This window comes from Nicotiana tomentosiformis, chromosome 8 (assembly GCF_000390325.3).
Source record: "Nicotiana tomentosiformis chromosome 8, ASM39032v3, whole genome shotgun sequence".
Taxonomy (NCBI): Eukaryota; Viridiplantae; Streptophyta; class Magnoliopsida; order Solanales; family Solanaceae; genus Nicotiana; species Nicotiana tomentosiformis.
The window spans coordinates 121,620,583-121,635,516 of record NC_090819.1 but is presented as its reverse complement, the minus strand read 5'-3'; the positions used below and the strand labels follow the sequence as shown (position 1 = coordinate 121,635,516).

The 14,934-nt window shown below is 36.2% G+C and overlaps 1 protein-coding gene across 10 annotated transcripts; it reads right to left on the bottom strand.

Moving 5' to 3' along the window:
• Positions 1–9,722: 9,722 nt before the first annotated feature.
• Positions 9,723–14,216, bottom strand: LOC104119272 (protein NONRESPONDING TO OXYLIPINS 2, mitochondrial). 10 transcript variants are annotated; one of them, XR_011410594.1, is made up of 5 exons: positions 13,927–14,200; positions 13,736–13,854; positions 11,677–11,743; positions 10,291–10,333; positions 9,723–9,976 (listed from the first exon to the last, which is right to left on the bottom strand). XR_011410594.1 is itself a non-coding variant. In XM_009630723.4 (4 exons), exons 1-3 carry the CDS (start codon positions 14,088–14,090, stop codon positions 10,314–10,316), a joined length of 303 nt encoding a protein of 100 aa, XP_009629018.1. In that variant the 5' UTR covers positions 14,091–14,201; the 3' UTR covers positions 9,723–9,976; positions 10,291–10,313. The 10 variants fall into 10 exon arrangements, 5 of the variants coding, with proteins under 5 accessions (XP_009629018.1, XP_009629017.1, XP_009629016.1 ...); XR_011410593.1 differs by having other exon boundaries at positions 9,787–9,976; positions 13,663–13,854; XR_691385.4 differs by lacking the exon at positions 10,291–10,333.
• Between the last annotated feature and the right edge of the window lie 718 nt (positions 14,217–14,934).

Here is a 14,934-nt window from a genome sequence, read left to right as displayed (position 1 = left end):
AAAATCTGTCGAGTTCTTACTCGCCTATTCAAGCTAACCTAACGCCTATATGTCTATAGAATTAGAACTTACAAGAACGCATTTATAATTCCTGTAAATTAACCAAGCAAGGCAATTAGGTATATGTCTATCCTAACTGCGTATCTATTCCCCGATGCCCAGGTTCAAGAACTTGCTCTACTCAATCCTATATGCAATCTAGAATTTCCACTTTCGAGTTCAATTCTAGGTTCGTAGATAATATTCAATTGGTGATCAAGCAATCAAATAATTAAGTGCATGATTGAATAAATAAACTAATACAATAAACTAAGAAATTAAAATCAATATTCGATTAACAATAGTCATGAAAGAACCAGAACCCTAGAACGTGAAGTTTAGCTCCACATAGACATAGTAGTCAAATAATAAATCATACAAAGGAACATAAAAATTACTAAGTTTGGCGGAATAAAAGATGAAACTCGGCCTCCACGGCGGCTCTGTGGTCTCCCTTGATCAAAAGTTATATAAAAAATGTGTTAATGACTATTTATAGATGTAGGAATAGGCCTAGGCGAAATAACCAAATCCAAGACTAAAAAGGAGATACAATTGCCGCAAATCTCAAACACCGTGCGTTACCACATGTAACGTGCGAAGCAGCCCGTGCTGGACGCGAGACCTAACGCGAGGAATTTCTCTCGCGTCGCGTGACTCTTTCTGCTTCCACTATTTGCTGCCTAACTTCTTCTATTTTATTTTCCAATTGATGCTTCATGTCTTTTTGCAAACTTTCAGCCAATTAACTTAATTAATGTTCATACTTTCAACTTCCTCCATCATAATGTCATAATGTTACTATCATTAGGTACTTACGAGCTACTAATTGTAATGTATAAAATATACTTAAAATATTTATCTTGCTCCCAAATTTCATGTTCAAACTGTTGAAATTGTCAAAAGTCCCACATCGGTGGATGACAATTTTGAATGGGAATTTCACCCTATAAAAGGAGGCCTAATGTTTAGGATTTAAGTACACCTCTCATTTTTCCTTTTTATCTTCTTAAGGCATTTGTATCTTCTCTCTTTAGTATTATTTCACTTGTAATTTTGGAGTGGAATAAAATATTGATTGTGTCCGAGGAAGTAGGCAAAATTGGCCGAACCTCGTAAATTCTGGTGTTCTTTTATTGTTGTCTTATTGTCTTGTTTATTATTTAGTGGTTGTCATAATTTTTGGTATAGTAGTTGTGACTCATTCACACTATATACATTTGGCTTCCGCAACAATTGGTATCAGAGCCAAGGTACTGTCTAAGTATGCTCTGTGGTTGCAGCATAGTCTGATCTTCCACATCAGAAAAGATCTATCTTGGTAACTGAGTCAAGGTTCTGTCTGAGTATGCTCTGTGGTTGCAGCTTAGTCTGATCTTCCACACCAGAAAGGAAATAATCTTGATTTGTGTCGTCAGCTACTAAATAATATTTGTGTCAAAATGGGAGACAGTAAACAAGAAGAATCTACATCAAGTGTCAATAATACGTCATCGTTGGCATCTTCGCTTATGACAAGAATTGTGTCAAATGTGAAATTTACGATAGAAATTTTTGACGGGTCAGGACATTTTGGGATGTGGCAAGGTGAGGTTCTAGATGTTCTTTTTCAACAAGGGCTAGATCTTGCCATTGAAGAAAAGAAGCTAGATGTTATTGGAGAAGAAGATTGGAAAATTATCAATCGTGTTGCTTGCGGTACCATTCGATCCTACCTTGCTAGAGATCAGAAATATCCATACACAAAAGAAACTTCTGCAAGTAAATTATGGAAAGCACTGGAGGATAAATTTTTGAAGAAAAACAATCAAAATAAATTGTACATGAAGAAGAGACTGTTTCGCTTCACATATGTTCCTGGTACCACAATAAATGAACATATCACCAGTTTCAATAAGTTCGTCACAGATTTGCAAAATATGGATGCAACTTTTGATGATGGTGACTTGGCCTTGATGTTGTTAGGGTCACTTCCTAATGAGTACGAGCACCTTGAAACTACTCTACTCCATGGAAATGACAAAATTTCTCTCAGAGAAGTTTGTTCGGTTTTGTACAGCTATGAACAAAGAAAGGGAGAAAAACAGAAGGGCGGAGAAGGAGAAGCACTAATTGTGAGGGGTCGTCCTCAAAATCAAACGAGGACTAAGAAGGGAAGATCCAAGTCGAGATCTAGACCCAGCAAAGATGAATGTGCCTTTTGTCGAGAAAAGGGGCACTGGAAGAAAGATTGTCCGAAGTTGAAGAATAAGGCCAGACATAACAATGGAAAGGCCATTATGGATTCAAATGTAGCTGATTGTGATGATTCAGACTTCTCATTAGTTACAACAGAGTTATCAACATCATCAGACATATGGTTGATGGACTCGGCTTGTAGCTATCATATGTGTCCCAACAAGGACTGGTTCGTGAATTTTCAAGAAGGAGAATATGGAGTCATCCACACAGCGGATAACAGCCCTCTTACCTCATATGGCATTGGTTCAATAAGATTAAGGAGCCATGATGGAATGATCAGAACATTAACAGATGTTCGATATGTACCGGGTTTGAAGAAGAATCTCATCTCTGTGGGAGCCCTAGAATCAAAAGGGTTCAAAATCATTGCAGAAAATGGAGTGATGAGAATATGCTCCGGTGCACTAGTGGTAATGAAGGCCAATCGGAAGAACAATAACATGTACCGCTATCGTGGTAGTACAGTTATTGGGACAGCGACGGTGACATCCAGTTATGACAAAGAGGCAGAAGCAACCAGGCTATGGCACATGCGCTTGGGACATGCTGGAGGGAAATCCTTGAAAGCTCTATCTAATCAAGGATTGTTAAAAGGCGTAAAGACTTGCAACTTGGAGTTTTGCGAGCATTGTGTCAAAGGAAAACAGACAAGGGTTAAATTTGGTACAACGATCCATAATACTAAAGGCATTTTGGATTATGTACACTCTGATGTTTAGGGTTCTTCCAAAACACCTTCATTGGGTGGGAAGCACTATTTTGTAACCTTTGTTGATAATTTTTCCCGAAGAGTGTGGGTGTATACAATGAAGAGGAAAGATGAAGTGTTGGGAATTTTTCTCAAATGGAAGACGATGGTGGAGAATCAAACAGGCAGGAGGATCAAGTTTATTCGCACAGACAATGGAGGTGAATACAAAAATTATCATTTCAATAAGGTTTGTTAAAATGATGGCATCGTCCGACACTTCACTGTCAGACATACACCACAACAAAATGGAGTGGCAGAACGTATGAACCGGACTTTACTGGAGAAGGTACGGTGTATGTTGTCCAATGCTGGCTTGGGCAAAAAATTTTGGGCTGAGGCAATTACATATGCATGCCACCTCATTAATCATCTACCATCTGCTGCTATTGATGGCAAGACGCCATTTGAAAAATGGTATGGAAAACCTGCTGTAGATTATGACTCTTTGCACGTGTTTGGCTCAATTGCATACTATCATGTGAAAGAGTCAAAATTGGATCCGAGAGCAAAGAAGGCTAGATTTATGGGGATTATTTCTGGAGTCAAAGGATATCGCTTATGGTGTCCAGATACAAGGAATATTATATTCAGCAGAGATGTTACCTTTGATGAATCTGCCATAACATATAAGGTGACAGTTGAAGATGTCAAACAAACTGGTAGTGCATCAAAGCAGGTGGAGTTTGAGGGAAAATTTATTTTTCCTACACAAGAAGCAGAGGAGGAAACTTATGAAGATTACCCTCTGGAAGAAGAGCCAGTAGAGAGGGAGATTCCAACTCAGGAACCTCGACATGAATCAATAGCAACCAGCAGGCCAAAAAAGACAATAACGAAACTTGTTCGTCTCATAGAGACGGTTGCTTGTGCAACCTCAATTGTAGTTGATGGTGTTCCTACCACTTATAAAGACGCAATCCAAAGTTCAGAAGAAGATAAGTGGAGGATTTCCATGAATGAAGAAATGCAGTCCCTTCATCAGAATCATACATGGAAATTGGCCAATCTCCCGAAGGAAAAGAAAACAATTGGGTGAAAATGGGTATTTGCAAAGAAAGAAGGATTTCCTAACCAAGAAGATGTTCGCTACAAAGCAAGGTTGGTGGCCAAAGGATATGCTCAGAAGGAGGGAATTAATTACAATGAAGTATTTTCTCCAATTGTAAAACATTCCTCCATTAGAATTATGTTGGCTTTGGTAGCATAGTTGAATTTGGAACTAGTTCAGATGGATGTAAAAACTGCATTTTTACATGGAAACTTGGAGGAGGAAATCTACATGACTCAGCCAGAAGGATTCAAAGTTGCTGGAAAAGAAAATATGGTATGCAAACTTGAAAAATCATTGTACGGATTGAAATAATCTTCTAGACAATGGTACAAGTGATTTGACAAGTTTATGTTGCGGCAAGGGTACAAGAGAAGCAAATACGATCATTGTGTGTATTTGCGCAAACTTAATGATGGTTCCTTTGTATATCTTCTCCTATATGTTGATGATATGTTGATAACTTCCAAGAATTCGGAAGAAATTGATAAGTTGAAGATTCAACTGAAGGAGGAGTTCGAGATGAAGGATCTGGGTGAGGCAAAGAAAATTCTTGGCATGGAGATAATAAGAGATAGACGTTCAAAGAAACTCTGTTTATCTCAGAAAGAATATTTGAAGAGAGTACTACAGCGTTTTGGCATAGATAAGAAGACTAAGCCAATTAGTATGCCACTTGCTCCCCATTTTAAGCTAAGTACTACTATGTCGCCAAAGGATGAAACTGAACAGGAGTATATGTCAAGGGTACCATATGCAAATGCTGTTGGTAGCTTGATGTATGCAATGGTTTGTACGAGACCTGACATTTCACAAGCCGTTGGAGTTATTAGCATATATATACACAATCCAGGAAAGGAGCATTGGCAAGCTGTGAAATGGATTCTACGGTATATTCATAGTACTGTAGATGTTGGGTTAGTTTTTGAGCAGGAAGGCAATCGGTCTGTAGTTGAATATTGTGACTCAGATTTTGCGGGTGATCTGGACAAACGAAGGTCAACTACTGGTTATGTGTTTACTTTTGCAAAGGCACCGGTTAGTTGGAAGTCTACTTTGCAGTCAACAGTTGCTTTGTCTACAACAGAAGCAGAGTACATGGCTATTACAGAGGCTGTGAAGGAGGCAATTTGGCTTCAGGGGTTGCTAAAGGAGCTTGGTATTGAACAAAAAAATATTATAATTTTTTTTATGATAGTCAAAGTGCTATTCAATTAGCGAAGAACCAAGTTTATCATGCAAGGACGAAGCACATTGATGTTCGGTATCATTTTGTACGAGAAATCATAGAAGAAAATGGAGTTATGGTGAAGAAAATTCATACTACGGAGAACCTGCTGATATGCTGACAAAAGTGGTGACTGCGGTCAAGTTTCAACATTGTTGAACACTAAAGATTGAAGATGAAGACACAACCAAAATTTTTTATTGAGAGAAAATTGAAGATGTGGAATTTTGCCAAGGTGGAGATTTGTTGAAATTGTCAAAAGTTCCACATCGGTGGATGACAATTTTGAATGGGAATTTCACCCTATAAAAGGAGGCCTAATGTTTAGGATTTAAGTACACCTCTCATTTTGCCTTTTTATCTTCTTAAGGCATTTGTATCTTCTCTCTTTAGTATTATTTCACTTGTAATTTTGGAGTGGAATAAAATATTGATTGTGTCCGAAGAAGTAGGCAAAATTGGCCGAACCTCGTAAATTCTGGTGTTCTTTTATTGTTGTCTTATTGTCTTGTTTATTATTTAGTGGTTGTCATAATTTTTGGTATAGTAGTTGTGACTCATTCACACTATATACATTTGGCTTCCGCAACACAAACTACCTACACATAAATTAAACTCAATTAAGCACAAATATAGTATAATTTAACATTAAAGCCCCAAAATGTAAGGTAAGTAATGCACTAAAAATATATAATTATAGCCAAACATCACTCTATAATTTCTAAACCCACAAATTTCCAAATACATAAACCTCTGAACTCATAACTTTGGAACTCGTAAAATTTCGAACCTGTAAATTGAAAAATAAAAAAACCAGAACTGAAAATATATATAAAATAAAATAAAAAAATTACCGCGGGGTGGGTGGTGCAGAAAAATAAAAAAAACAGAAAATTAAAAATATATAATAATAATAATAAAAAAGTAAGTGGAGGGGGGCAAGGGGGTTGCGCTGGAGTGGATAGCAGGGTGGGTAGTTACGGAAAAGAAAGAAAAACTGAATTTTTTAATAAAAAAAACCTTTTGGACCGACGGGTGGGAGAGGTGGGGTAGGGAGAGAAGCGGGAGGGGGTTGGGGTTATTATGCATACAAAGCAATGCCAAGATTCATCAACTATGAACTAGTCAAGAAATGCTCTATCCAACTACTAAGCAAAAGGCAACTATATTGTTTCTTCTCCAAGTCCATTAGCAGCACTATCAAACCCCATCTAGAAGATGACTTTAATTCAAGAATCGTTTTTATTTCCAATCAGTCACAAACTGGCCTTAGTTCTGAAATTGCCCTGTTCAAGGACTTTCAAATGTTGAATTCTGGTTCCAAGCCTAATGCTTATTCTCTGGTTCACTTGACCCGTGCATGTACCAATCTGGGTTGGTTTTCACCTGGTGAACAACTTCACTGTTGCATTCTAAAATCTGGGTATGACATCAATGTCTTTGTTACTACAGCTTTGGTCAATTTCTATGTCAAGTCTCAGCTTTTGAATAAGGCTCACCAGTTGTTTGAGGAAATGACTGAACCAAATGTAGTTTCTTGGAATACGTTGATTTTTGGGTATGTTCGATCTGGGCAGTTCACTGCTGCTCTGAACTTGTTTATTCAGCTCGAAAGATCGGAACTTTGTTCTGATTCGTACTCTTTTACAGCTGCTTTATCAGCATGCGGACCGCTTGGTTTACGACTAGTTGGAAGGTTATTACATGCTAAGATTGTGAAATTTGGTGTTGAGTGCAGCATTGTGGTCTGCAATTCTTTGATTGACATGTATGGAAAATGTGGCTCTACCGAAGAATCAACTAATGTTTTTAATAGTATGATGGAGAAGGACACTATTTCTTGGAATTCTGTCATAGCGGCAAATACAAGAAACAACAGGCTTGAACAGGCATTTGATTTCTTGCATCAAATGCCTGAACCTGATACTGTTTCATACAATGAGGTAATTAGTGGCATGGCACAGTTTGGTAACATAGAAGATGCTGTTGAAATGTTATCAAGAATGCCAACCCCAAATTCATCCTCATGGAATTCGATAATAACAGGATATGTCAACCGAGGCAGAGCAAAAGAAGCTCTACATTTTTTCCAAAACATGCATCGCAATAATGTTCTTATGGATCAATTCACCTTTTCAAGTATATTAAGTGGCATTGCCAACATATCAGCTGTAACATGGGGAAGGTTGATCCATTGTTGCACAATTAAGTACGGCGTGAATGAGACTGTTGTTGTTGGAACTGCTCTCATTGACATGTATTCTAAATGTGGGCTAATGAAGGAAGCTGAAATTCTGTTTGAATCTCTCCCTGTGAAGAATCTGATAACGTGGAACACGATTATATCTGGATATGCTCATAATGGTAATTCAGATGAAGTGATCCGGCTATTTGAGCAGTTGAAATTGGTGAAAGATTTACAACCAGATGGTATTACTTTCGTGAATGTCTTAGCTGCATGTTGGCATAATAAAATGTCTCTGCAAGCTGCAAATGAGTATTTCAAATTGATGGTCAAGCAGTATGAGATATGTCCCATGCCGGAACACTGTTCTTCGATGATTAAGCTCATGGGACAAGAAGGGGATGTGAGTAAGGCCGAGAAAATGATTTATGAACTGGGATTTGAAAACTGTGGATTAGTTTGGAAAGCATTACTAGGTGCTTCTGTCACTTGTGGGGATATAAAAATAGCAGAAGTTGCAGCTGCGAAGGTGATAGAATTGGAAGGTGATAACGAGTTTGTCTATGTACTAATGTCTAATATGTATGCATTGCATAGGAAGTGGATAGATGTTGGTGGCACGAGGGAGCAGATGAAGGAGAGAAAAGTGAGAAAAGAAGCTGGTTGGAGTTGGATCATGGGACTATCGCTCGAAAAGTAAGTAAGCTTGTCCTTGTTTGGTCACAAATTGAAACACTCGATGACCTAAATACAAATGCAAAAAACGAAAATGACCTACAACCTTGAACTTCTACGGACAATAGGATGTAGGTAGATTATTTAAACAGTGAAGATGAAAATGAAAATGTTGGACGGCTAAATTGGGGATGGCTGTTTGCCAACTTCATTGTTGCGTTTATGAATCAACACTTACAACAGAAGCACTAACCTACTGAGGAGAAAGAGTGAATACTCGTTCTGTCCATTATTACTACTTGGTTGACAAGTGGAAGTGCTACAACTATACTGGGAAATGTTAGCTTATGTTGCCATGATTTGGTTTAGAAGATGAGATGCCTGATCTAATCATGCTTGAGGACAACGGAAAGTACTTTTTTATTATGTTGGGAAGGTATCTGTATAATGCAAATAGCCTCTTTTTTGAACTATTATTGGGGGGAGTAAAGCTACAAACTAAGCTAGCGTTTGGCCATAAATTTCCAAATTTGTTTTGAAAATTTTGATTTGGGTAAAATTTGGTTTGAAGATGAAAATGTATTTGGACACCAGTTTTCAAAACATATTTCACTTTTTTTTCACCCACAAGTTCTAAAAACTATCACAAATACCCAATAGTACCTTCATCAATAACATTTATTATATTATCGCAAACCATAGTCCTGAACATAAATAAATTTAGTACAAAATTATTATTTTTAAAATGAACAACATAATACACTATCAGATGACCGAGAAGACGAAGCAGCATTGTTACAAAATAATAAATTGTGGGCTTTTTTATAAAATACAAAAGTTTGGGACAATTATTAAAAAATATAATAGTAATATTTTGGGCCAAAATCAATTGGGATTTGGGAATTTGTCAAAATATGGATAAAATTATGAACAAACATGTATTTGCCAAAACAAATCCAAATATATTTTGACAAAATCTATGGCCAAACGGGTCCTAATTGTTTGATGTTTCCTCCTTTTGCCTCAACTTACTATTTGAGTATTATCACTTTTAGTCCGTATTAGAAACTATTTACATTCGGTAGCCGAAAAAATATAAATTTTGTATAATTTTTGTATATAACATACAAAATGTATATATATACAAAAAATATACATTTTTCGACTATTATTTTAAGAGTAGCTATACAGTAGTATTTTCCCTACTATTTTTGCCTTCACTATAATTTGAATTTTGATTTACTATGATTTTCTTTCACTTTATTGACCGCTTGACTACATTGTACGCATGCATGTTTGTTCTTTGCCGTTGACGCATTGATAATAATAAAAACATATCGTGTTCTATTTGTTAAATAAAATTTTTCATTTGACCAAAAAAAAAAAAAAAATCACTTATTACAGCCACAAAATAAGTGGCAGAATGCCTTCGTTGTTCAACTTCTCAGTCTAACAAATAGGCCAAAAAAATAAGAAATTATGGGAAAACAAAACGCACTCATTAATCGTTATAAAACTCCAACCTCTTCCATTCTCAGTATAACAAATTGGCCCAAAAAGGAAAGAAGGAAATAAGGATTATTCCATAGTAATATTCCAAGTAATCAAGGAATCAGAAATCAGAATTAACAGCAAAACCAGCTGAAAATTCAATACATTCAAATACTATTACCACTTTTGTAAAGTTTGAGCAGTCATTAAACATAAATGTCTTTCCTAGGACAAAATCTTGCCTTCCCATTCAAAGAATTGACAACTTTCTTTGACAATCTGCTAAACAAAGTCACCTTGGTACCGAGAGACCCAGCTCTATTGCCACAAACAACAAAAGACTCATATCAGGAGAAATATTCAGAGGCAAAGTAGAAAAACAAAAATCAAGACTACGTTAGCTTAGGTTCCTTAAATCAGTCAAATACATTTTACTGCAGATACACTTGCCAACAAAAGAAAAAACTTAACCTACCGCATTACATACAAGATAAATTTGCATTCAAGTATTTGAAAAGAAAAGGGGAGGCTCAACTCTGATTTATCTTTCTCTACAATAAACAGATGATATGTCTGAAAATATGGTTAAAACCAAGGCAAAATTGTTGTAGCTAAATTCAAGCAGATACAACCTCCTCCTGAAGAGCAAAAAATTTCACGTTCCTTCAGTATTATCTGGGAAAACGAAAATTCTTGTTACCAAAGTGGGCTTTGTCAAATAGGGGCATAATAGCTAAGCATAAAAACAGTTGAAGTCAGAAAATTATTTTATGACAAACAGACCCTTGGAGGTTCTTTTTTTCTTTTCTTTTCTTTTCGACAGAAACCTGGAGGTGACAGTCAGAACTGTCGCCTCTTAGCTGATACTTTGTCTTGAACAGTTTAAACGGAAACAGTTACGCGTTACGCGTTCTCACTTTCCTAAACCCACCAAGAACGATCAAAGTTTCACTCACCAGATCAATGGGTCTAGGGATTTTAAATTATTTGCGCTATAAGTTATAAACAGATACATTATTTGAAAGTCAAAATGAATGGAAATTGTTAAAGATTAATCAGTAATACTTTTAAATCTGCTTCTTGTGGTCTCCTAACAGGCTCCACCTATGTCTAACAATCATAGCAGGACTTTCAAAGATAAAACTAGACTGTTTGAATTCATTATAGACCTGTATCTTGGATTTCTTAAAGAACAATGAGACCATTCTCATAGACAAGATTGCTATAATTCTTGGGAGCATTTCTAGAGCTGACATTGACTTAGAAGTGTGTATTTAAGATGTGGACATATGGAATTGTTATGACCTGAAAGTACCTTCAAACCTTCTCAAACAAATCAAAAGGAAGAGCAAACCACAGAAAGGAAAATAGTGGATGAAAGCATGAAAGAAAAACTACTCCTCAATCCCAAGCAAATTGGGGTCGGCTCTACAAATAAGATTAATTACTTCATTATGTATTGCTGAACCCATCATTCTTTTACCCTAAGAATGGCCTAAAAAGTCCCTAATAATGTTAAACACTCTCGCCACAAGACTGAAACATCAGCCCATACAGTATCTCCCTCGCTCTGATCCCCTACAGAGCCCCGGGAAGATGCTTGAAATATAGGAAAATCCTTCGACTAATAGATGAATTTAGGTATGATTATAAGCTTTCATTTTGCAGTGTGAATCTTAAACTTTGGAATCACTTGAAAGTAAGGAACTCTCAAAAACATAATCTCGGGGCATTACCCATCAAATGAACCTTTTCTAAATGGTAAGAAGCAGAAACACAGTTTGTCAGATAACCCAAAGTGCTACGATTAGAATTAGGTAAAATGACATTATCAACGACAAGATAATAAAATGTTATTCATTCTGAAAGCTTTTAAATTTATGTTTTTACATTCAGTAATTGCATGTGAAGGTTTCGAAAAGAAAAATGGCAGCCCTAAGCACAATTCGCTTCCATCCTACTCATTAATTGTTTTCTTAAAACTGCTGATTAAACTTGGTGCTAAGATAGGAACGCACTTAAGCAAAATAGAAAGGCCTGTGATATCCCAGTATATTTCTTTCATGCTTTTGGAAATTCATGTGCCTGCAGGAACCAAATATTCCAGTCAGATAGCTGATCAAAACCTTCCACCTCAAAATATATGCCCACTTTGGTTATTAGGAAGGGTGTTTAAGAGATTCAAAAACTTTTTTTGTATGGAGTTCCGGTATAATATAGAGAAGAACAAGCATGAGAAGATTTATATTTGGTTCATTTTAGGAGCGAGAAGTTCCAGCCCAAACCAACTTAGACTGCAATTGCTTCATAGGAGTAACCATGCTAACCCAGTAACTTTTAGAGCTTTAATGGTTCATCAAGAGAAGCCCCTATGTTCCAAGAATCCCATTACATACCCTTTACAACCAGTCCACCACCACAACCCTCCCAAACGAGGAAACAAAAAATATGGGTAATTTAAGAAAAGACAGCAGAAAAAAAAATGTAGAATTATAGACAACCGAATCAAACCCAGTTACTACTTGCATGAATATTAATAGAGTTTCCAGAGTAAAGCTGTGAATAAAGTAGGAGTTTAACGACGAATACAAATTATTAGCTATTCTGTTACACCCAAAAAAATCTTTTTAAGAGATATGTAGTAACATAATTTTCAAAATGCAATAAAGAAAAGGTATCCAGTTTCCTGCCCAAGAAAAAGAAAACCACAGCTGCACAACCATACGTTCTGTTCATAGATGTAAGATACAATAGGTTTCACCATCTCACTTTTAATTTGTTGGTTTTCCATTCATGTTAAAAAAATGCCTTTCAGATTTCTCTCTTTTTCTAGAGTACAAGTAATCAGGTAGAGCATTATTGAGGTGAATCCATTGCTGTTGTTAGTCACTACTCACTATAAATAACCTGCGAAAGCGATACAAGTTCTATGGTACTTCTGCCTCATCCTATGTAGAAGCCTAGAAGAAGCTAGTAAGGCAAGGATGATATACCATATTACTCTGCAATTTCTTCTCAATAGGAGACACTCTCCCATACAGTTTGTTGAAAAAAGGAAAGGGGGGAGGGAAGTCAATCAAGAAGAGCTTTTCTGCCCCCTCTCCGCATAAATATGTCCAGTCCTTAACACAAAATGCAAGAAACAGAAGCACCATATCTAAGCTGGTGCAAGGTGTAGGTAGAGCTACTTCCGACAAAAAAGTGTAGGCAGAGCTACTGGTCAAAGAATGTAGGTAGATCTAATTACCTAAATAACACTGGCACATTGAAATATGAGAAGTAGGAAAAAAGCACCAGAATAGGCAAAAATATTAAACAAATCTCACAAACATCATAAGATCACTCTACATGTTTCAGTAAAAGGAAGATTAGACAGTCATCTAGCCAATTCAAGACTGTGCAACACTAACTCGAATTCTGATTGGTATATGTAATTGATGTCATATGGTTGTGCACATTCAAATTAATAATCATACTGGTGTACCATTCTTCGGTAGCCTACAACTATGCAACTATTTTCTACCATTTGGATATAGTATTCATAAGGAAAGTGGTTTTGACTAATGACTGCTAGCTGTTGTAGTTGTTGAAGTCTTGATCAAAAATGTTGTACAGTAATTGTTTTAGTAACTCTGAAATACTATGGAATGTCTCAGATATCGAAGTTCCATTTGCCATTAGCAGAATTTAGTTATCTAAATATTTAAGGAGTTCCCCTTCTCCCCGGAAAGAATTCCATTTTAAATTGCTAGCTATTGTAATTGATTTAGTAATTATTGTGATTTAGTAATTACTGATTCTAGAAATGACTTCCGTATCAAAATTCCTTTTGCTAGCATCAGTTATTAGTGATTTAAATATTTAAGAAGTTCCCCCCTTCTCCCGGGAAAGAATTCAATTTAATCTCCAATTATAATATCTAGAAGATGAAACAGATAGCACGATAAAAGAAAAAATGAAAAAATAGCAAACATGTACAACAAACAGTAAGAACAAGCACATACTTGTTTTTATTTTAATTTGGGGCAGTTATAAATGGAACATGCTAGAGGTCTGGAGAGGTGCAGCAGAGAGTACCCTGTGAAAGAGCTCTGCAACTCCTCGATGTTGAGCTCAGGCATGACGTCATCCTCGCCGTAGCAACTGCGTTGTGTAGCGGCAACATTGACTGCAACCCTCCCAGTTCCGACGGAATTCTGCAAACCCGAATAGTACAAATATAAAAAACAAATTAACAAACAATAGACGTTGGGGCAAACGAAAAATACCTTGAAAAAGAGAACCGACGGAGAGGGGACGATGTAGATCTGGTTGAGGCAGAGAAACTGGGAAACGACTGTGAAGAAGAAGCTGATTGGGAATTGGATTTAATGGCGGATCTGATAGAAGAAATTGAAGCCCTATTGATAATTCTACTACACCTTGACGCCATTGTAGAATTGTAAGAAAGTTTGAGCAAAGAGAAGATCTTGGGGATATTGGACAAGGTTGATAGGGTTTAGGGTTTTAGCGTCCAAATTAGTCGGATCGGACCCGACTGCATGTGCATTTGTAAATTGTGATAGCCCAACTTATTTGGGTCAATTACATGTAAGGCACACATGTTTTTAAAAGTCAAACATCAGTCCTTTATTTGTTAGGAATTTTATGTAAACTTTACCACTAGGTTGAAGAAAGCAGATTTTTTAAAATTCAACTGAATAAATCCAATTGTAGTACGGGAAATCAAAAGCAAAACTTAGATCACCTTTCAATTCTACTAAGCATTTTTTTCGAATACCTCACTTTTTAACGTTTTTGTTGAGTTGTTTTTGTCAAAAGTCTCAAAGAAAGAGAGGTTGGAAATGAACATTAAGAAGAATCAACGTCCAACAATTAGAAGTACTTATTCCGGTCCGTTTTATTTGATATTTTTTTATTAGTTTATTCCAAAAAAAATAACAATGAAAAGCTTTTATAACTATACAAATGTTATGACATATTTAGCGTCACAAATTTCAAAAGTTTTATACTCACACAAATATTATAAAATATTTAATACCACAAGTTTTAAAAAAATTTATTTTCTTATTAAACTTTGTGCATGTCAAACTACAACAAACAAAATGAAATGAACGTAATAATTTAGGGATGTTCAAACCAAATCGATTAATCCAATTAAACTGAACATCCAAACCAAGCCGACTAAAAAGTCGAATATATTTGATTCGATTTGGTATTAATCAAGGAACGTCGGAATCAACTTAATCGACATGTATATAGTTCGAATATGAGAG